Raw genomic sequence first — 23,620 nt, 5'->3', positions numbered from 1 at the left:
CTTTTAGTGATTATTATGTACCTATAGGTGAAAACATATTTATACAAGTTATATAGATGCAAAGTATCTAATCGGCTACAAATGTATATTTATCAATTTTAAGTATTCCACATGAAAGAGTCCAAAGAAAAAAATCCAAGTAGAAAAAGCATATGATACATTTTTGCTGTACTTTTCTGCGCATTTTTTTCGCTTTCAGTGATCAATTGTTAAATATTTATCCAAAGAAATAAATTCATTGATATGAAAATCAGATTGAGATAAAAGTTAGAAATGTATTAAACTTCCCCATGTGCACATTCCAACACAACCACAAATAGATCGGCGATAATAATTATCATACAAAAGATAACTGTCACTAATACTGATAACGCATTGAATTAATTTTTTATCATGTGTTTTTAGATAAGGTAATTTACATATCTGAGTAGGAGCAACTCAGCGTTATTTTGTGTGTGTGTGTGTGTTTTTAAAGGAAATAACTGAGAAAAAAAAGAACCAGAGGCGGAAGGGCCTCAACGGTCACCTGAGTATAATGTATCACAGTGAAGGATCCATTCAAGTATAAAACAAAACGAAAATTAACTGATAGATGAAGCTATGTTGCCCAAGGGTATGAGGAAAAAGATGATCAGGGATCAAAAATTAATTAGTCTAGTACTCTGTAACAAATATCTTAAGGAAAAACGTCTATGTTCTGCTTGTAAATTATTGGTTGAAAATGAAAAACATTTTATACTTTACTGTCTTGTGTATGACAATCTTCGATTTCAATATTGGGATATTTTTGATGATAAATTATACTGTGGTACTGATCCCATTAAAGAAATTGTTAACCCATGTGAATATAATACTACAAAACGTTTATGTATCTACTTAGATAAATGCTTTATGCAGAGGAAACAATGCCAAGGTCTATAAGGAACTGTGTAAAATTGAATTGCATGCAATTATGTTATAATATTTTCTTTTTTTTTTTCTGTTATCTGTCGTTTGATTTCTTATTTTGACTGTATGCCAACATGGTGATGTCAATAAACTGAACTGAAATTGAATAAAGTAGAACTATTTACAGTACTAACCTGTAGTTGCCCCAATTTGTCAGTATCCTCATGTAATCTAAACAAAACAATATTGCTTGGGCACTATTAGTAAACCCATCCATTTTCTCTCACACTGGCTTCCCTTGGTCTTTGAAGAACATTTAATGTTCAAAGATAAGGTATTTTTGTGTCGCCTGCAGAGCAGCGCGACAATTAGGGATCACTTTACCCGGTGTCTGTCTGTCCGTCTATCACACCTTGTCTTTCAAGAACTGTAAGAGATATGGATTTGAAATTTTGCACTTATATTGTTTGGCACTATGGCTTTTGTGAATTGTCATAATTATCGACCTCGTGACCCTTGATTTTGACCTTTGACCTACTTTACAAAAAAAGTTAACAGTACCAATATACAGCATATTTTTGTCATAAAAACATTATGAAAAATACCAGCGTTATGCAATCCACTTAACCTTTGACCTACTTTGCAAAAAATACCCCGCACAGTTTAACTTATGTATTTTGAATTTTGAGAGGCAGGGTGTTGATGATTATCATTTATACATGTTTCTGAGCTGCATCCACTTAATATTGCAAAATAAATAGCAAGTCTTCATATTTCTAAATCTCCTTATAAACAACAGTTACTGGATCCAAATCATATTATAGAAGATATTCATTTAGATGTCAGTATTAAAATATAGAATGTAGCGCTATTTTTGAAAAAGGCAAAATTCAAACACTGACATTTTAGACATTTGGGTTTCATACTTCTTTCCTTTGTTTACTTTTTCTCTCTTGCTGACATGTGAAATAAAAAAGTATTAGTATGCATCTTTAAATCTATTGGGGTGATAATAAAAGTAGAATAATACAACCCTTTCCATATCACGAACCATATAAATATTTAATTTAAAATACTTGTAGTAATCCCGAGGCCGACCCTAGAGGGTTGATTTTGGTCGAGAATTTATATGGGAGGTGGTTAGAGAAATGTAATTAAGCATATAATATATATTAAATTCAAAAGAAAGAAAAGAAAGAAAGGGGCCAATCATGTGATAAATAATAGGAAATAACCAAATCTATATGGTGCAATATGATTCAGGAAAAACAATTATATGGTGTTTTTTTTTGTGTTTTTTTGTTTTGGTTTTTTTTTTTCAATACGGATCACAAAGGAGAATGTTGAGAAGGTTTTAAGTTTTATCAGAGACTTAAAAATAAACATTAACAGAAGTTTAAAATGAAAAAAAAAAAATGATGTGACATTTGTACTTTGAAAGTTCGAGAAATGTCTTAGAGGAAATAATGGAAAAATAATGAATATCCAACGTGCACATCTTTTGTTCATAGCGATTCATCATTGAAAACGCACTGTTTGCAATGTCGATTCATAAAATGATATTATTAAAATCATATGAATGATATTAATAAAATTATATTCCTATGAAGCAGAATTTGTTCAAAAACTTCTTCATCAGTAGAAAAAAACACTTGCTGTGGCCTTCAACTCGACATTCAGATATATCGACGACGTTTTATCAATTAACAATACTTACTTCCATTCATATGTCGACTCGATATATCCAATAAACTTAAAATAAAAGACACCACAGATTCTGTCACATCTGTTTCATATTTGGATGTTTTACTGGCTATAGACGATAAGGGCCAACTAACATCTAAATTGTATGACAAACGAAATGAGTTCACCTTTCCTTATCTATGTAGTAATATACAGCTACCACCTGTATATGGTGTTGGCGTCTCCCAACTTATTCGATACTCAAGGACATGCTCTGAGTTCGATCAATTTTACACCGAGTTAGGCTACTGGCAGATAAGTTGATGTTACAGGGGTTTCAAAAACTTTGTTCAAAGTCAGCATTTCGTTAATTCTTTGGTCGTAATAATGATATTGTTAACAAATACATGTATAACCTATCATTGGTTCGTATTTTGCCTGACGTGTTTCTAAAAAAAATAATGCTTCTAAACATAGACGCAAACAAAAGAAATGAAGTTGTCAAAATTATTATAGTTTTTGTATCCATGATTGACATTCTACTTATTAGTGATAAGTTGTTCCTGTTTTGCACAAAAACGCCTTTATACAACTATAATCGTGCTATATGTTTTCAGAGAACCTTTTTTGGAATTAAGTACCATCCCAACTATCCTTTTTGAAGCGTTGGTATCTTTTAATAAAGGGTCTTCTTTATTCGACCTCAAATGTTTTATTTTGTTTAAATAAGGGAAATGTTTTGATCAATGGTGTTTTAAACCAATAGTCCAGTCAATTTAGTCCTAAAACACCCTAACCTTAAACAAATTGCAACAGAAATTATTCCAGTAGAATTTTGTTATTTATAATGTGCCTTTTGATATATCAAAACTCTAGAAAAATATATTTGTCCAAACATCACTTTTTTCAGTTTTCAAAAAACCCGATTTTTGTTCAAAAATGCCGATAAATCACTGTTTAAAAAGACACTCTATATATGCATAAAAATAGTTTTGCCATCTATATGATCTTGAATTTTCTTGATAGGTCATGCAGAAATGAATCCTGCACACTGAAACTGGTAATTATTTCATTAATTGTTATGAATTCCTGTTTCCATGGCAACGGACATAATTGAAAAATAAAACTATTCCAATTCCTCAGTATGGCTTTGTGTAGGGATAAAGAATATGTAGCCATAGTAGGAATGACAAGTTTTATTAGTTAAAATAATTTTTTTTTAAATTATATATAGGGGACAATTAAGCACTCATCCCAGGAATTTTTATCAGGGGTGGGGGGTGGAGGGGGAGGGTTCATATTAAATATCACAGATGTCAAGTCTCGGAAGTTTTCTGACAAGCAAATATAAATAAATAAATAAACAAATAAGTAAAAGGAAATGAAAATAAATAAAATTAATTGCCTCAAACTTAAAAACCTTTTCAGAGGAGAAGGGAGGGAGGGGGGTCTCTTTTCATAATGCACACGACTTCTTGCCTTTTAAATAAGTGTCCCGGGGAATGGGTTCATAATGCACATGACTTGTTGCCATTTTAATAAGTGTCCTGGGGAAATGGGTTCATAGACATGTTTTTGTTACTTTTACATATAACCTTTTAACTCTTGAAAATCTCAGGGGGAGGGGGTCAGTCCCCCCCTTCCCGACAAATCTCCCTTTAAAGCAATGCATGCTTAGGACATTCATCTGAAATACGTCATATCTATGGATACGTATCACTTGAACGAAATCTTAAAAGTCAGTTTTCCCCATTGCTTTTATCTGAAAGGTTAATTAAAAGATATAATAAAAAGTAATATCGTAAAAATCCATTGAAGGTGCCACAGAATATCTAAAAAATAAATGAATGATAATCTTGAAACTGGAACTGGTTCTTCACCTAAATGTCAACCTCAATAGTATATATTCAAATTGCTTCTTTTTGTATTCAATATAATGTTCATTGATAGTTTTTATATCTCCTTTGGATTTATTTTGTAATTTGTGTGTGTGTTTCGGGGGGGAGGGGGGGGGGGTATCACATCATTTAAGCTCTCGGCACTTTGAAGTAAACGTTGCAGGTCTTTAGGATGAGACTTTAAAAACCCCATTAAAGGCCCCATATCATGGTACATGTAGGCATTGGCATGATAAAGAACCCTCACTGCTCAATAGCCCTAAGCGCCGTGTAAAGGTCTAAATTTCAAGCACTTTGCCGATATAATTATGGTGACGTTTCTATATAAGTGAAAAGTTCTTGAACCGGGCGTAAAACAACATACAATCAACCAATCTTCACAAGCACTGCTTATAGAGGCTTAGATCTAGAGTCATTTTTATGACAATTAAATTACCTATCTGATCATTTTCTATGCTCTTTTAAGTGATAAATTTCATTTTTCGTGATAGGAAAATAGTATTTTTACAAAACTTTTCTTATATATGCAGGTGTATTTGGGATGCTACTTGGAAAATAAGTCGATAATGTTGTGTAGTTTTTAAAAAGCTGAAATGCACAAATCTATTACATAATAGGATGTGTTTAAAAAAATACAAATAATCCACAACGCCGCTTATTTCAAAGACTTCCTGTAAATTTAGATCCCGGCTCTCGTGTGACCCTACTTGGCTCCGGGGTTATGTTAAATAGAAACTAGAAGCGAAATCTGAATCAAAGTGACACAAATATAATATTTAAGAAATATGTTTACAAATTACAATAAAATATACTATACATAATAAGCATAATTATAGTGATTATGCACACCCCCCCCCCCCCCAAAAAAAATATGAATAAGGCCATCATTAAAGTATTGTTTGTTTGCCCTCTCCTGATTCAGGGTAAAATTATTAAATCGGCAGGTAGGTAAGAAAATCTTTTTTTTCTAGACAATTTCAACATATTTGCTGACAGGATAAGAGGAATAAAAAGAAAAAAAATATGATGTCCTGGAATGTAAAAACAAAAAAGTTTTGAGTCGGGCCATTTTTAGTCAGTCAGTCGGGAGAGGGCAACCAAAAAATTTTTCCAAGATGGCCTAATCTATTTTTTTTGGAAATAGCAAAGTAGATCTCACTAATATAATCAATATTCTAAAGAAAAAAAATCTTTAAACAAGGTCATACACCAAAATATAACTTTTACAACTGTAGGTAATAAAATATTTTTATGTTGCAAAAATACCACTAACAACTTTCCATAGAATATTTCCCCTAACGTTTCCAATATCTAATATAAGAGAAGTAAACACTAATTTATACATGTTATATATGTGCACGAGTTATTATTAATTGGAAGATTGAATTTTTACAGAAATACATGATTAATATATAATTTCTTGTGATTCATAGACCTAATATTTGAAAGAAAGGTTCCTACATGCTTAAAAATTGTGATGCAGATAATGTAGTATATACTAAGGTTTCAACAATATATCGTTAAGTTTAGACATATATAAGATTCTCAGATCTTATATCTCCAGTGCATTGGTGAAATTTAAACCAAAGCATGTATACAAAATGAATTATAAATTTTATTATGCTTCTTTAAGAAGAAAAGTGATTTGTTTACAGTGGTTAAAATTGTCTCCCTTGGTGCATATGGTAGCACATTTCTGCAATACATATTTTATCAGACCAGTAAATATTTATTTCTGAAAAACACATCTTTCGCCTTTATATATTTTTCTAGAGTTTTTATATGTTGATTATAATACAATTTACTAATTATAAATAAAGAAAAAAATTCTGTTGCAATTTGTTTAAGTTTTATGACAATTTGACTGGACTACAATGATTTTTAAAATTGTTTAAAGGAACTTTCCACCAGCTGGATACTGTTCGTTATTTTCACCTTTTATCACAAGTAGATACTGAAAGATGTTACTATCATGTGTGCTTGCTTAGTAGATTCCAGAAAATGAGTTGTACTTCAGCAGAACCTGGTACTGTGCCATAACTAAAACAGCACAAGAAAGTTTCTCAATTACAGTACAGTTTCTTCACATTCATTGCTAGGAAGAAGCCTTTAGTTAAACAAATGTGCAATGTTTAATTTGGGGTAGAATAAAGGAGATCCTTGCTCGGAATATCTCAAAGACTAAAAAGATATCAGAAAAAAGATATTGATTGCGAGTAAAGAAATTCATTATATGATTGAATAATTCCTAACACTCTGATTGGCTGTGATCCAACAATGAAGAAAAAATACTACGTTATATTCACCTCCATGTAACCTTCAAGGTGAATATAGGGATTCATTTTCTCCACATTGGTCTAAAAATAGATCGGTATATTCCAAATTGATACAGATAATTTCGAAAAGCTATTTCACTTGCTACCGACTTCCACTCAATGAATATGAATATAACATTAGGGAATATATAATCTGGGGTGGAGCTGGTTGAGGGGAATGTGGGTTGGGTGCAGGGATCCCCCCAAACATTTTTTTCTGAACGTAAATTTTTACTTTTAATTTAGACTTAAAATGTTTATTGAAAGACTGGTCCTCCACTAATGGACCGTAATCCACCTATCCCAACTCTAAAACAAACCTTGAAGTTAAAAGAATTTCTATTTTCGTGGGGGCTAATCAAAGATTTTTCAGTTGTCATTTTTCCCTGATAATGCCCCCCCTTTTTTATCTAAATTTTTTTCTATAAAAGAGCCTGACATTATTTCCTTTTTTTCAAAGCAACTAAATTAGATTTTTTAAAAAAATCCAAATTAATATGACTGGTGATGTTTATTTGACCCTGCTTCTCTCATTGTATTTAGCCTTAGACTTCAGCAAATGTAAACAAGTAAGATGTCATGAACTGCTTAATGAGTTCGTATCATTTAATTATTGAATCATATAATGAAACAATTATTGCTGTTTTTTCAGTCAATACGATGATTTAGCCACCCTCGAAGTACAAATATTCACCTCGCCTTTCGGGCTCGTTGAATATCGTACTCCTCAGGTGGCTAAATCATCATGACATCTACACCATTTTAATACAATTTACTTGCCTTTATTGTATCCTGATCTTTGGGTCTGATAACTTAAAAAAATCAATTGTGAAATGTAAATTTTTAGAAGTGCATTAATAGGACAAAGGTTGTTGGCAACACTAAGGAGTGACGGGAAGAGAGATTTAGATAAAGATATGCATGTATATGACTTATATTTCTTCATTGTGTATTTGAACTAAAAAAGTTCTCTTCATCTTTTCATTTAAAGGTAATTCATACTATGCATTACTCATGCCCTACTCCCTTCTATCCACAAAAGTGTTAAAATTCGATTTGAATGGGTTTTAATTCAAACTTCCTTTATAACCATGCAAGCTTTCTTTATGACAGAATTTTCCATGAATGAATTTTACTGTACATTGCTAAATATTAAGCCCGGACTTCGTTCTAAAAGTACTAATCGTGCAGTCAATCACAAACGTACTATGGACTTTAAAACAGCACAATTTATCTAAAAACAATGAAATACATGTACACGTTACTTGTGCAAGGCAAAAAGTCATTTAATTTACAATTGATGCAACGGATCCTTCTACGTGACACATCCAAATCATATTAACATGAAAAAAAAGCCGAGATAGATATCTCTGAATCTACGTATTAAAATATGAAAAACGTATGCACTTTTTTTAAAAAACTTTTTAACCTATCATGCTTTTGTGAACTAATTAAATACACTTTTTGGAAGTAAAGATATTACTATTAAACAAAAGGAACAAACAAAAAATATGAAAAAATTGCATTTTTTAATTTTTTTTATATTCATTGCTGATAGTTTACTTTGAACTATAAACTTGCTCCTTTTTGCACGAATAACAAACTTAATGTCAATACGCATGTTATGAACTAAGGTTTCAAGGAACCTTTTTTTGGAATTGAGCATCGTTCTCGCTATAATGCATTCCACATATTATTTAAAGTTGTAAGCATGTTTTGAGTAAGGCCCAGTCTTCTTTATTTGGCCCTAAATGTTTTTGTTTGGGCTTATGTCAGGACTTTTCTAGACAACAAAAGTGTAGAAACTACACCGTAGTATGTCACGGCATGCTGCTACATATTACATGTAATCGTTCTGTGGTTTATACCAAACAAGCACCCATGCTACTAAAATCTTTCAGTGTCTTCTGATGAGCACAAGAGAGTTTCTGAAACGAAATATATTTTCTATATTAACGCACCCGGGAAACGACCCGGACAGAATTTCAGTCTAAAGCAATTCAGTGGAATTTTAGGCTGGAATATGAGTAATTTGATTAAAAAAAAAAACATGCTAACGGCTAAAAAACCGCGAGGAAGATGATACTTCAGCGGGAATTGCACTCAATTCCAAACACGTTCTGTGAAAACATAGTTCAAAATATGCCTAATCGTATTTTGGCTGTTATCCGTGAAAAAAAGGGAGCAACAGAGTACTGTCTTCCTGACATATTTTCTATAATGCAGATTTTTATTGATAAATAGAAAATATGTCAGAAAGACAGTACTATACAAAGTAAATTTTCAATTACATGTATGAATATAATGACTTTACTAAAATTTCAAAATTCATCATATTTTTTCTTTTCCCCTATATTTGGTAGCACTATCTTTATTACCAAAATGTACATTTAACTAGCGCACAAAAGCATGCTAGTAAAGTGGAAAAGTTGGGAAATTAAAAGTTGCACAACACACAAAATAAAATTAATTGGATACAGGAACAAGTTGAAATGGTTCTATCACAATGATAGATTTTTAATAAACAAACTGATATAAACCCGGAAGTCGACTCTATCCAATACCTAATACACTGCTCCTTTTTTTTTTAAATGTGAAGAAATTAAGCCGACCAAAAATCCCCTAGCGGAGGGGTTTAAGAAATAACACAGTATTTAAAAACTTTGAATCATTGTCAGATGTTTGATGAAAAAAATTCCTTCGGCAAATTGATGCAAATTATTTTTAAATGTATACCCATCCGTCATACTCTAAATCATTAGACCATGAAACTATACATGTTAATGTAAACTGTTTCAAATACCTATGCACATAGAAATGTACGGTGTAGTGATAGGACCAACTCGCTGCTTCTTATTGAGAGGGCGACAATGTTACCGTTACGTAGCAATAACATGACGGAGTGAAAAAGATGCCTGACAGAGACACCCTGTTTTCGCTCGACTCGTTGTTCGACCTTCTTAGTGTCGACACCTCAGCTTTCTCGCTTCACTAATATTGCTATAAAAGTGAAGCAGGAAGGTCCAGACAGCTCACCGTAGAAGTGCAACTCTTTCAGGTTTCATGTTCAGGTTTTTATCATTTTCGTCGAAAAAAAGAGTTTAGTCAGAGAGAAGAAATTCCCAAGACATTGACACTGCATGTTGAAAGTTTTAATAACGACCATTTGAAATGAAAGACATTAGGTGGACCTATCTTTTAATTCTTTCGAATTTTGCTGCTTTCGTAGGACTGTGTAATTGTAAAGGGAACCTAGGTACGAGTTTGGATTTATTCAATTATTTATTAAACCTATCTAGATACAATCCTAGCATTATACCGACATGTGGGAACGAGAAACGTGTAACCGTTGAAATTGGAATGGCATTGGGAGATATTGTGGAAATCTGGGAAAAACAACAATTGATTCGTCTTAAAATATGGGTTCGTTTGAAATGGAGGGACTGCATGCTGCAATGGAATTCTTCACAGTTTCAAAACCAGACCGAATTAATAGTACCCTATTCTAAAATTTGGATCCCAGATATAACTCTTTATGAAGGAGTTAGTGACGAAGGAAATATGCCGGATATGGAGGATTATAGAGCTAGTATAAGTCACACAGGGGATGTGACGTATAATTTCCCCAGCATTGTGACAGTGGTGTGTAGATTCAATGTGGCGTACTTTCCTTTCGATCACCAAATATGCAGTATGAAGTTTGGTTCTTGGATGTACTCTGGGAAAAACATTGACTTGAATAGTACTGGCAAAGAAGTGGATATATCTAGTTTTCGTACCCATAATGAATGGGATGTTGTAGATTCTGCAGCAGTGAGACATAATATTTACTATGGATGCTGCCCTGACCCATATCCTGATGTCACTTTTCATATTCATATCCGGAGAAAGCCCTTTTTCTACGTAGTTACAATCATTTTTCCCTGCATTTTAATTAATATGTTAAGTTTTTTAGGTTTTGTACTTCCGCCATTTTCTGGTGAGAAAATTTCACTACAAGTCACGGTGCTTCTGTCGATAACTGTGTTCCTATTGCTTGTACAAGACAAATTTCCCTCAGCGGCTGAAAACTTTCCCCTTCTCGCCATGTATTTTTCATTATGCATGGTACTTGTGTGTGTCTCGTGTGTTTTGTCTAGCATTGTCTTACACGTTTATAATAGGTCGCCCAATGACCATCATATATCTCCATTTATAAGATCTGTTTTCTTAGACAAATTTCGACAAATCATGTGCATAAAATCAGATATGGTCCTAAAGAATGATGAACTCGTGCAGATTTCGGAAATTCGTTGTTTAAAAACTAGGCAGGATCTTCGTCAACAACAATGTATGGAATTGCACAAAGGGGAAAGAACTAAGGACTGTGTGAAACTCTCATTAGGAAAGGGTGGTATTCCAGAATATTCTCCAGAAAGAAGTGACCATTCATTCCTCGACCATCGAAAGTGTCATATCACCAACGAATGGGAACTGTTTGCCTTTGTTTTGGATCGATTTTTTATGTTAATATATTTGTGTCTAACTTTAGGAAACAGTATTGTTTTCATTTTAATTATGGGAAATTACGAAGGAAATGATATTCCAATGGAATAGATACTTTTCATTATCGAATTCACAATACCAAAGATCAAATTATTTTTTAAAATACTAAAAATGCCCATAGTCCATGTATGAAGATGATTAAACAGTACGTTACATGCCCAGCAGTCAAAGATGAGACATCGTTATCAAAACACCCACGTCTTTCAAATGAATGTTTGTTTAAGCATTCACTTTATTAAATGCAAATTAGTTATAAGATTGAGTACATGTTCGAGTGAGGAGGGTACTAGTATCTTTGTATTTTCATTTTGTATCATTTACGTTTTGTTTATAATATAAATAAATTTTCTTTGCATTTCTTTTTCTTATAAGAAAAAGGAGTTCTCGGAACTGGTAGAGTCCTACCTAACCCCAGATTAAGACTTAACAGACGTGATGTTATTATGGAATAAGACGAAATTCGAGCGCTGGTTTTATTTGACATCCTAGTTTCAGAATTCTTTCTTTGTCCTTACATTGTGTTGGCATGTCAAATAAACAGTCGAATGCGGCCGTCTCATAATAATTCTTAAGTAGAAATTACTGTGTATAGATTCATATTGCAATACATTATTATCAAGATATATTGCGACCTAGAGAACAGTATTTATCAAAAAGGATGTTTTATAAAAACTGACGATCGTTTATTTAGAATTGTAAATGCTATACTTTAAAATACATGTAAAGAGAAAGTCTTATTTTTTGAAATTTTCCTATAAACAAGAGTTACTGGCTCTAACGGTGAAGATTTATCTGATTACCGGAGAAGAAATATGGATATTTTCTTAACAGACGTGTTGCTATTTTTAGAAAAGACGAAATTCGAGCATTGCCTTTACTTGACATTCTGATTTTTTTTTTTTTTTTTTTTTTTTTTTTTTTTTTTTTTTGGTTTTCTTTTTTTCTCCTGCTGACAAGCTAAAAGATAAAAAAAAAATACTTATTTCAGTTGTGCTTTGAAAATTTGAAAAATATCTAAAAATTTAATGGACTAAGTGATGAAAAAAATATGGATACTTACTGGGCACATCATGGTGATACATCACTGGAACCGCTGCAATGCTGTTCAGAGACACAAAATAGCACCTCATTAATAATTCACCAAGTCCATTCAAACGAGAGTATGTAATGCAGATTAAGGGTCAGAGGTCAATCTTTTGATGGTCCATAGTTGGCAAGACGCTTACTAATTAGACATGTAGCTCGTGACGTAATAATGTGGGTATAAAGATATCCTCGTTGCTTAAACTTCAAACAATCTATCAATCATATAATCAGGTAAATCGTCAAGGTAGCTCAATTGGTAGAGCGCTCGCTCCGTGATCGGAAGGTCGTGTGTTCGAATCACGGCTGCAACTGATCTAAGTCTATATAAAAAAAATTGGTGGCAATTGTTCCTTCGCCCAGCTCTCGGTACTTTGAAGTAAAAGTTGCTGGTCTTTCGGATGAGACCTTAAAAACCGAGGCCCCGCATCACGATAGGCGTTGGCTAGATAAAGAACCCTCACTGCTCAATGGCCCTGAGTGCCGAGTAAAGGTCTAAATTTGAAGACGTTCACCGGTATTTGGTGACGTCTCTATATGAGTGAAAAATTCTCGAACGGGAGGTAAAACAACATACAATCAATCAATCATATAATCAGGCAGCTTATATTACAAGACATACACTGCTCAACGTAAAAATTGGACATTTATCGCAACAAAAATGAAAATAAGGTATCCTCTTTGCTCTAAACATGTCCCTTTTGATTGATTTTTTTGAAGATTTTTTTATCCATCCATTAAAACAAAAGAAAAGAAAAATGCAAAACAATAAGAAAAACATTTTTTAAAAAAGGGAGTAAAAATATTTCTATAGGTTTTAAACTTTACTGTCATATGCTGAAAAGATCTATGATCTGTTTATACTGTGTCAGTGTCTAACTGCATAATCTCAAATATAAGATTTTGGAAAACATGAAATCTGGATTAAGTTAAGTTTTTCAGTACATTTTGTATTATTTTTAGTTTTTTTTTTTTCATTAATATATTAAATAATCACATCACTAAAGAGACATAATTTGTTGAAATGCACATCTGGTGCATCAAGATTTACATTATGAACCCTGGGTCCAGGCCTCTGCTGGTTGAATGTTAGTCCCCGAGGGTGTCTACAGCCCAGTAGCTAGGTACTTCGGTACTAGCTTAAAAATACGGATATATATTTAATTGCTGTGGTAAAATTTATAAATTTATTATCTCCCTCATGCATAGCTCTGATTTGGCTCCAGTCTTTGACACCCCCATTTTTTCACCTCTACAAAGTTTTTTTTTTTAATATTTCGAATTTCCAACGTTTCGGCATGAATATCACTGAAGAGACATAATTTGTCGAAATGCGCATCAGGTGCATCAAAATTGGTACCGTATAAGATTTACATGCTAGTAATTATTTAATGAATCATATTTTGATAAATAATGTCTTCCTTAAATGAAATAATTTCCGTTGTTTGAGATCTTTGAAAAGTGTTTTATACCCCCCCCCCTTACACACACACACACAAAGGTGATGGACCTTTAAACTCGGATGATGTGAACTTACGCAGAAATAATTGAATAACGTGCATAATTCAAAAGACGCAATAAATTAAATGTATCTAATTCTACAGGTTACTAATATGTGTTTCTTCGAAATCATATTTACACAAAAAATGTGAAATGCTTCTTCAGTTTAGCATTCATAATTATCATGGCGATGAATAAAAATTCCAGTAAAAATTATTTTTTTTAAAAAATTATTACATAGAAAATTTGAAGTAGCATTCCAGCTGGGCTCCAAAAGTTGCAGTACTTAGAACAGACTTAAGACTGAAATAACTGGAAATATAGAAGATTTTAAATGGTCCAAGTACATGTAATCATATTGAATTTTTTAAAAATAAACTTACCGAGCCCAGAAGTCCTACCTAACCAACATTAGAATGCACAGTTGTGGATCATTTTAATAGTAGTTATATACCATATGTCCATGATATAGTTAGCTTTTTGGCTGTGCTTTCAAAAAGTAGGCGCACATTTATGAAATGTTACTCCCTTTGTTTTGTTAATTTGAGCTGTTCTACGGATTGTTGGACAAAAAGTTTGTTTATGATGCATACTCTCTTTGAAATTAGATACAAATTACACACTTGGTGATTTTTACACGAGTATAGACATTTGAGTTTAAGTATTTTCTGAAAAGCGGATTGTGTAGTCTTTCCTATTAAAAATTCAAAAACTTTGAGGGATTTATTTTTTGGTCTATCATGTGTCAATTCCAATGAAACCGAGCGTTCGAATCTTGATTGATACTTTGTCCTTGTAAGACCGTTTTGATACACACCGAGATATATGTTAACACATTTTTTTTTTTATATTTGGTTTAATTTTACTTATACTGTATACTGACAGATGACAAAAACTGCAAATTCTAACCAATAATCCTCATTTCCTTACTAGTAACTAAGTTTCCAAAGATAATCAACGCCCAATTTAGTTGCTTTGATAATCATTTTTGATGTGTCGAAATTTTCGTAGAAGTGTAGTGTATTTTGAGCAAATATAAGTAACTTTTTTCAACTAAAGACGTAACTTATTTTTTTAAAATAAACATTTATTTTTCATCATTTGCAAAACAAACTGCAAATAAAATAAATATCACCCAGGTATCCAATCTACAATATCAGAAAAATACCTGATACATTCATTCTGATGAGTAACAAACCTTAAGTCTCCTTCATTGTTGACAAAGGGTATTCATATAATTACTGTTTTCTTCCTCTCTCTCTCTCTCTTTTATAAGAACTTAGAGTATTATACTCTTCTAACAATCGGATTCTTTACCTGATTATTTGCACTGCTACATTGAAAAATTTAAAGTATAATCTTTCTTGTTTAAGTGGACTGTGAAATCTGAAAAGAAAGTGTAAAATGGAAATAATTTTAAGGGTTTTACTATTGTTTCAACTTATTTTTATTAGTTTGTGTCAATGCCAAAGGAACACTAATTCAAATTTGGATTTATACTACCATCTTTTAGACCCTTCTAGATATATCCCAAAAATCATACCGATATGTGGAAAACAAGAAAAAGTTACTGTTAAAATAGAAATGGCATTGAGAGACATTGTGGAAGTTAAAGAAAAACAACAGTTAATTCGCCTAAAAATATGGGTTCGTTTGAAATGGAGGGACTGCAAGCTGCAGTGGGATCCCTCACAGTATAAAAATCAGACCGAGTTGATTGTACCATACTCCGAAATTTGGATCCCCGATATTACCCTTTACGAGGGAGTCAGTGATGAAGGAAATATGCCTGATATGGACGACTATAGAGCTAGCATAAGCCACACTGGGGACGTGACGTACAATTTCCCAAGCATCGTCACAGTCGTATGTAAATTTAACGTGGCGTACTTTCCATTTGATCACCAAATGTGCAGCATGAAGTTCGGCTCCTGGATATACTCGGGGAGGAATATTGACTTGGAGAAAATCAAGGACAAGGTAGATGTTTCTAGTTTTCGTAAACATAATGAGTGGAATGTTGTAGAAACAGCTGCAGTTAGACACAACATTTATTACGGTTGTTGTCCAGACCCGTATCCGGATGTCACGTTTCACATTCATATCAGAAGAAATCCTTTATTTTATGTGATAACAATTATTTTTCCATGTAGTTTGATAAATCTCTTGTCCTTCATGGGTTTTGTACTCCCTCCATTTTCCGGAGAAAAGATTTCAATACCGATAACGGTTCTCCTCTCCACAACAGTGTTCTTGTTGCTTGTACAAGACAAATTTCCGTCGGCGTCTGAAGACTTCCCCCTTCTTGCTATGTATTTTGCAATTTGCATGTTACTTGTATGTATCTCGTGCGTGTTTTCCAGTATAGTTTTGCATGTGTACAATAAATCACCCGAGGAACACCAGATTTCCCCATTATTTCGAACGATTTTCTTGGACAAGGTCCGAAAAATCATGTGTGTCAAATTTGATAAAGTCATAAGGGAAGATGAGCTCGTTCAAATCAAGGACATTCGGTACTTGGATAAGGAACCAAAAGATATTATTCAACAACAATGTGTAGAAATACGCAAAGAAGAGCCTTATTTAGGCAGGAAACTTTCGTTTGGAAAGGGTGAAATTCCAGAATATTCCCACGAAAATAATGTCCATGCTTATTATGACCACCAAAAGGGTCACATCACAAATGAATGGGAGCTCTTCGCATGCATATTGGATCGCTTTTTTATGTTCGCCTATTTGTGTTTAGCTTTGACAAATTGCGTTGTTTTTACTGTTATCATGATTAACTACGAAGGACAAGACATTCCGATGTAACTGATGTTTTTTTCAAATTGTTTTGATAATATTAGAATTAATTTTCACCATTCAAAAAATACATACAGAAAAAATTGGTTAAATTAAGGAACAAAATTGACTTTTATTTACCGACATTGGTAAAATACTTGTAAATAATATATTCAATTACTTTTATCATGATCAAATATAATGTTAAATATTTACATTTCCAATAAATTGATTCTTTACAAAATAGAATACAGTTCATTTTCTCATGAACTACCATGGATGGGCATGAATATCTCCATTTTTACTTCATGATACCTTACTTGACGTCAACACTATAGTGCAAACTGTTTTGCTTTAAAAATGACAGTTGAATGGAGGTTATTTGTCGCTAATCATCAGAAAAATAATCTAAATATAAGAAATGAATTTAATATTTGAAAATTCATGAGGTACGTGAACTACAACGCTTCAAGCCGGCATATTTATCATGAAGCGCTAACGTGCTTCATGAAATATGTCGGCGTGAAGCGTCGTAGTTCCTGTCCTCATGAATCTTCAAAAATTAAATTCATTTCTTAAAAATACTTTATCACAGATTGTGTTATAAACTGTAGATTCCTTTACTCTATCATCATAAACTAGTGTATATATAGTGTTTTGAGCTTCCTCAACAAAGAATACTGAGTATTGGCGTTACATGTTTAAATGCATGAAATATGGAGATAACGAACCGTATTCAAGCTTAAAGTTCATTTAAACAATACAAATCGGGAGCAGAGCAAACATGGACCTCCAAAAACATCAGAGGTGGGATCAGATGCATGCATTAGTTTTTGTTAAAATCGACGAATATAAGACTCCTTTCTCGTACCATTGTCCATATGAATACATGTATTCTAAGGGAAAAAAGAATTAAAACTATTTAATAATATATATACGCTTATATCGATATTCATTAAGGTTATATATTTAAAAAAGATTTCGATATCGATGTTTTTTTTTAAAGAAAAATATGATTTTTTTTTCAAATTTTACATTACATTATTCTACATTGTAAAATTTGAATTGCACTTACTGAATACAATGTATGCTTATTTTATTCCAGAAAAGTATTTCTATGCTGTAATTCCGACTTAATAAATCAACAAAATACCTACACTAAATATAATACTCTACAATGCCACTACAGGTTGTCATTTTGGAAGTTTTCTTATGTATGTATATAACACTGTGCTAATTTGCAACGGTAATGATTTCGGTACACAAGTTCTTTTACTATTATTTTCAAAACAAAAGAGGACACCACAAAAAAAAAATGATGTGAATTTCCTATATTCCAATGAGAATAATAAGTAGTTACATCATAAGTATTGCTTTTAATATTACACGTACTCCTGCACATAATGTAACAAAGCAATTTACATAAATCTTTCTGTTTTTGTTCTTTTGTTTTGCTACTGATCACATACATTTATTATTCAAAGCCATTTAAATCCGCTTTCGTATTTTTACGTTTATTTTAGTTTGTGGACGTTTGCAGAAATCCTAAGAAAACGGGTTCACTAAGATACACTCTAAGCTCTAGATGGGTGGTCTATTAGTTTTATCATCTGAAAAAAAAAAAATGTTACTTCTTGTTAACAGTATAAAAACTTTTCTATGCAAATGAGTAAGTCTCGCAGTTGAATTTATTCCTTCAATAATATATTGATAAAGAATAATATCTAGCAATGATTAAATATACATTCTTTAAGATCCTACCCACTTTTGTTAAAATACTCGAAAGGAGAGGTAATACATACTAGCACTAGCATACTAGTAATACATACTAGGCACAGCTTTGCACTTGATTCTATGACGCCATGGCGGAAACAACGCATTAGATATGAAGTCACAGTGCTTTTAAAGACGTCGGAGTGCAGGGGCTATATTTCGGCATTGACCTTATATACATATATATTTGGGGTTGGGGGGATGGGTTGGGGGGGTGGAGGGGGTTTGGGGTTGGAGGGGTATGGGGTGGGGGTGGGAGTAGGTTACCTTTATTCTGTGAATGCAAGCGGTGGTTGCACTTTAAAGGATTTTATATCTGAAGGTTCATATTTATTGCATTATATATCAAAACAAAAACAAAAGCAACAAGAAATGTTTTAGAAAAATATATGTTTCCTCCATCGTATGGCAACATTGATCAAATTAATTTAGAATGTCTCTAACGAGTGAAAAAATGAGTAATACACTAGTCAGGGGCAAACATATTACTAAAATTGATCTCTATCAGGAATTAATATTCAGATATACCAAGTTTGATGTATGGAAAGCAAAAGTAAATGGATAAAATTAATAAAGGTAATGTACTCTTTAATGGGTACAAGTATGTTAAATTTGATGTCTGTCAAGCAAAGGGCTCTCAAAATATTTGACCCTTGACCTTTGGTCATGTGACTCCTTAATTAGAAACAATCTAACAAGTCTGATGTCTGTCAAGCAAAGGATTCTCAAAATATTGATTGAACAGTATCTTCCTTTGTCCAGAGTAGTTTGCCTTTGATTTTATAATTATCAATAGGGCCATCTACTCTTTGGGGGTTCCAGTGTACCAAGTTTAAATGTCTGCCAAGTAAAGGTTTCTTACGATATTGATCGGACAAGAAGATCTACATCCCGACTGATATACCGATCGTCGTGTGAAAAGCAAAATACCACCATTTTTACCAGCATATATAATGGATGTCAATGATTTTTTTAAAAAGTGCTTACATGTGCATTCACAAAATTTACATAGCATAAGTAATAGAAAGTATCTGTGACAAAGCAATCTCTTTGTTTCTTTCATTTAAGATATACAAAAATTAAAACACGAATAATACCTGGACAAGCCCTTTGTTTTTGAACAAGGAGAGAGAGAATATGTATGACTTGGTCACATATTTAAGTGTTTTAAATTTAACAATGCTACGCATTATTATTATTTTTTTTTATAAATAATCATATTTAATTATTTAAGGGAGGAAGGAAAGATAAATATTACGTAGACATGAAAATGGTGTGAATTATAAATAACATAAACCAAAAGCGAAACAAAAACCCGGTAATATAAAAATTTCAAGTATTCCAATAAATTCTTGGAAAAATGACAAAACGATTGTTCTCTGCCCAGGTATAATTATTCCTTGTTAAATTTTGGAGAGATGACATATACCTCGGAGTAATTCATGTGCTAGTATAAATAAAGTGCACTGCTGTACTTGTCTAACATGGATGTTTATTGGTTTTTAACTTAGTACTGAAACGGTGTAAGCAATTTTTAAATGTCAAATTTGTAAAATGGGAACAAATTCACGGATTTTACCTTTATTTCTCTGTGTTTTGTCGATTTTCCTAACTTTCTGTCATTGTCAAAGGAACAGGAGTTTGAATTTGTACAAGCATCTTTTTGACCCTGTAAGATACGATCCGGGCATCATTCCAAATTGTGGAGAAGAGGATCATGTAGCTATAAAAATTGAGATGGCTTTGCGAGATATTGTAGAAATTGATGAAAAACAGCAGTTGATCCGCCTAAAAATATGGATTCGGTTAGGATGGAAGGATTGCATGCTGCAATGGGATCCCTCAAGTTATCAAAATAAGACTGAGTTGGTTGTACCTTATTCCAGAATTTGGATCCCGGATATAACCCTGTATGAAGGAGTTAGTGATGAAGGAAATATGCCTCATATGGACGTTTACAGGGCCAGCATTAAACATACTGGGAATGTGATGTACATGTACCCAAGCATTGTTACAATTGCGTGCAAATTTAATGTGGCGTATTTTCCTTTTGATCATCAAATGTGCAGTATGAAGATCGGTTCCTGGATTTACTCTGCAAAGAATATCGAGATGAAAAGTATCAGAGAAGATGTGGATATTTCCAGTTTCAGGACACACAATGAGTGGGATATAGTTGGAACCGCAGCAGTGACACACAATGCCCACTATGGTTGCTGCCCCGATCCGTACTCTGATGTTACTTTTCATATACATATCAGAAGAAAACCTCTTTTTTATATCATAACAATCATTTTCCCATGTTTTATGATCAATTTATTAAGTTTTTTAAGTTTCGTGCTACCGTCATTTTCTGCAGAGAAAATTTCGTTACAAGTTACTGTCCTGCTATCTGTTACCGTATTCCTTTTACTTGTACAAGACAAATTTCCATCAGTCTCTGAAAAGTTCCCCCTTCTTGTCATGTATTTTGCAATTTGCATGGTACTCGTATGCATATCATGTGTATTTTTTACTATAGTTTTACATGTGTATTATAGATCGCCCGAGGAACATGATATCTCCCCGTTGATCTACTCTATCTTCTTAGACAAATGTCGAAAAATGATGTGCATAAAGTTCGAAAACGTTCTGAAGCCAGTTAAGCAAGTATGCTCTCGTGTAGATGAGGGGAAAACAGCAGAATGTACCGAGAAAATATGTTTTGAAAAACACAGTCGTTGGAAATGCTCAAAACTTTCCAGTGAGAATGAGCTTCCAGAATGTTCTTTCGATGAGATTCCAGAATGTTCTTTCGAAATCAAACAACAATCAATCCACCATGACCGCCACAAATGCCACGTCACCAATGAATGGGAGCTCATTGCTTGTGTATTGGATCGTTTGTTTATGTTTATTTATATTTGCTTGAGTATGATTAATAGCATTGCTTTTTTCATCATCATGTGGAACTACGAAGAAGAAGACATTCCAATTGATTGATTTTCTTTAAAATTTGTTTTGTGACTAGAGTTTTAGGCATTCAAATAGCACGACAGTATTTTAACAATCAGTGGACATTTTTGCTAATAGGACAAATAATATTTTCTGAATGTCAAAAAAACCCCACAAGTTTTCTTATTATTATTTTAGTAAATATGCCAATGAGAACATAAATGGCAAATTTGTAGTTTGAGTTACATATTGAATTATTTCCCAATAAAGAGGTATAGCGCCCTTTCCTAGTATTTCACCAAATACCAGGTTTAAAAGGAAAGTACCTATTACTATTAATGGATTCACTTGGCGCATTGGATCTTTATACTAATGTTTTTCATTTAAAAGATTTCCTCGTAAATTTATGCTCTCCGGGCTATAAATTCACGAGAAACAGTATACAGTAAAGTATACACGAGATATTTCTCTTTCATTTTTTCACAACCAGCCTCTCTGGATTTATGCATATTTCACTATAATCAAATCAAGTATTTTTCATAATTTTTAAAAATATTTTATTAGTTTGATATTTTACAGAATTGTGTATCAAGATTTTTTTCTTGACTATTTTCAAGATTTTGGTTTAAATGAAAGGTCTAAATCACTGTTTGTTTCGGGTTACGTTACTGCATCTTAAGTATGTCGTCCACGTTTCCACTTTTTCTCTTTTATATGTGTCTCTTCTTTCCAAAATTGTCGAAAATCCCATCTTAATTTAAGTCCAGGTAACAATAAATTCAAATTTTATTTGATTAGCAGACAGGTTGGAAGAATAATGTTTATCTCTGATGAGTATCGAATGTGAAAATACGATAATCAAAAATTAACTAGCCAAAGTTAAAAAAAAAGAACTAAACATATACTTACACAACTATTGGTCCAGATAAGCAAAAATTATTTTTATGAAAACCAGAAGTCACTCAAAAACAGTTCCTTGTCCATTAGGCTACGCACGCTATTGATAACTTCTGTGTCTTTTGTGTATATATAACTCCGTGCTATGAGTCTTTCGGAAAATAGGATAGCTAAAGTATATAGAAAATTTTCAATATGAAGACCAAGTTAAACCAAGAATATTTTGATATAACAGTATTCCATGATGTCAAAAGAAAGTAACCCAATCAAGATTTCAAATATTTCGTTCAAGACAGCAAAACTATTTCTGCTAACTAATTGTATTTGCTTACAGCTAGATTTACTTAATATCATAAAATATTGAAATACTTTTGATGTTTTCAGATTCGCTATATTGTAGGCCAATTGGTATACTAAGTGCGCTATATCTCTTTAAAAAAAAAATAAGAAATCAAAATACATGTATAGTGATATTCAATTCAAAATCATCAAGGATAGGGTATACAAACTCGTCAATTTATTAAATGATTCAATAATTTTAAGCGCAATTCTTTTACAAACTTATTTCATGTGACAATGCAGATGACATGATTAAGGTTCATGTTGTTAAGGCTATTTTATTTACGTTTTCATTTCAGAGTCACTAATGCATTATACTAGTGAGGCTTACTGAGTACCGAACTCGCGCACTGCTATATGGCATGTCAAACGTTGCAATATTTGATATTTTCCGTTTGTATTCTATAATTTTTATTTGTATTCTATGAATTTTATTTATATTGTATAATTTTCCATTTATATTTTTTTTTTGAATTGTATGATTTTCTATTTGCATTCTGTAATTTTCCATTTAAATTGTGTAACTTTTTATTTGTATTCTATATTTTTCATTTGTATTGTACAAAAAAATCATTTGTATTGTATATTTTTAATATGTATTCTGAATTTTCCATTTGAATCACATTTGTACATATGTATTTTTTAAAAAAAATTTTATTGTATCCAAATTATTTATTTGTATCGTTACGACGGATTTCATTGGTCAAGTAGTGAATAGTGTGCAAAACAAACGAGATGTTTCGGGTACTAAATACAAACTGGGTTCCTATCTGCGTGCATGTTAGGGTACGAAGATTTCATTCTCACCCCCCCCCCCCTCCCGAAAATTTTATCGAATCAGATTTTTTATTTTCATTTTATTTTCAGGACAGAATATTTTTTTTCCAAGATGACCAAAGATAACAAGAAGGAGAAAAAGAAGAAAATCTGCACAAACCCGAAAACTCCGGGTTTTTTTTTTGGGGGGGGGGGCGGGGG

General features: G+C 32.5%; 3 protein-coding genes across 3 annotated transcripts; all 3 read left to right on the top strand.

Annotated features, from left to right (window-relative positions):
• Positions 1–9,913: 9,913 nt before the first annotated feature.
• Positions 9,914–11,610, top strand: LOC133206374 (acetylcholine receptor subunit alpha-1-B-like). The gene has a single exon (XM_061342324.1). It carries the CDS (start codon positions 9,956–9,958, stop codon positions 11,378–11,380), a length of 1,425 nt encoding a protein of 474 aa, XP_061198308.1. The 5' UTR covers positions 9,914–9,955; the 3' UTR covers positions 11,381–11,610.
• Positions 11,611–15,316: 3,706 nt separating this feature from the next.
• Positions 15,317–16,729, top strand: LOC133204715 (acetylcholine receptor subunit alpha-like 2). Its single transcript, XM_061340456.1, has one exon. It carries the CDS (start codon positions 15,317–15,319, stop codon positions 16,727–16,729), a length of 1,413 nt encoding a protein of 470 aa, XP_061196440.1.
• A 3,372-nt stretch (positions 16,730–20,101) lies between these two features.
• Positions 20,102–21,454, top strand: LOC133204714 (acetylcholine receptor subunit alpha-L1-like). Its single transcript, XM_061340455.1, has 2 exons — positions 20,102–20,700; positions 21,013–21,454. Exons 1-2 carry the CDS (start codon positions 20,210–20,212, stop codon positions 21,452–21,454), a joined length of 933 nt encoding a protein of 310 aa, XP_061196439.1. The 5' UTR covers positions 20,102–20,209.
• Positions 21,455–23,620: the final 2,166 nt, after the last annotated feature.

Source organism: Saccostrea echinata, unplaced genomic scaffold, assembly GCF_033153115.1.
Source record: "Saccostrea echinata isolate AGI-Se365-2 ecotype Australia unplaced genomic scaffold, CSIRO_AGI_Sech_v1 ptg000054l, whole genome shotgun sequence".
In the NCBI taxonomy this organism is placed as follows: domain Eukaryota; kingdom Metazoa; phylum Mollusca; class Bivalvia; order Ostreida; family Ostreidae; genus Saccostrea; species Saccostrea echinata.
This window is presented reverse-complemented; position numbering and strand designations above follow the sequence as displayed.

Coding starts and splice junctions, on each gene's coding strand:
- LOC133204715 (XM_061340456.1), top strand. CDS start 15,317: ATGGAAATAATTTTAAGGGTTTTACTATTGTTTCAACTTATTTTTATT.
- LOC133206374 (XM_061342324.1), top strand. CDS start 9,956: ATGAAAGACATTAGGTGGACCTATCTTTTAATTCTTTCGAATTTTGCT.
- LOC133204714 (XM_061340455.1), top strand. CDS start 20,210: ATGGCTTTGCGAGATATTGTAGAAATTGATGAAAAACAGCAGTTGATC. Junction 20,701..21,012: donor TATGGTTGCTGCCCCGATCC/GTACTCTGATGT, acceptor TGTGTATTATAG/ATCGCCCGAGGAACATGATA.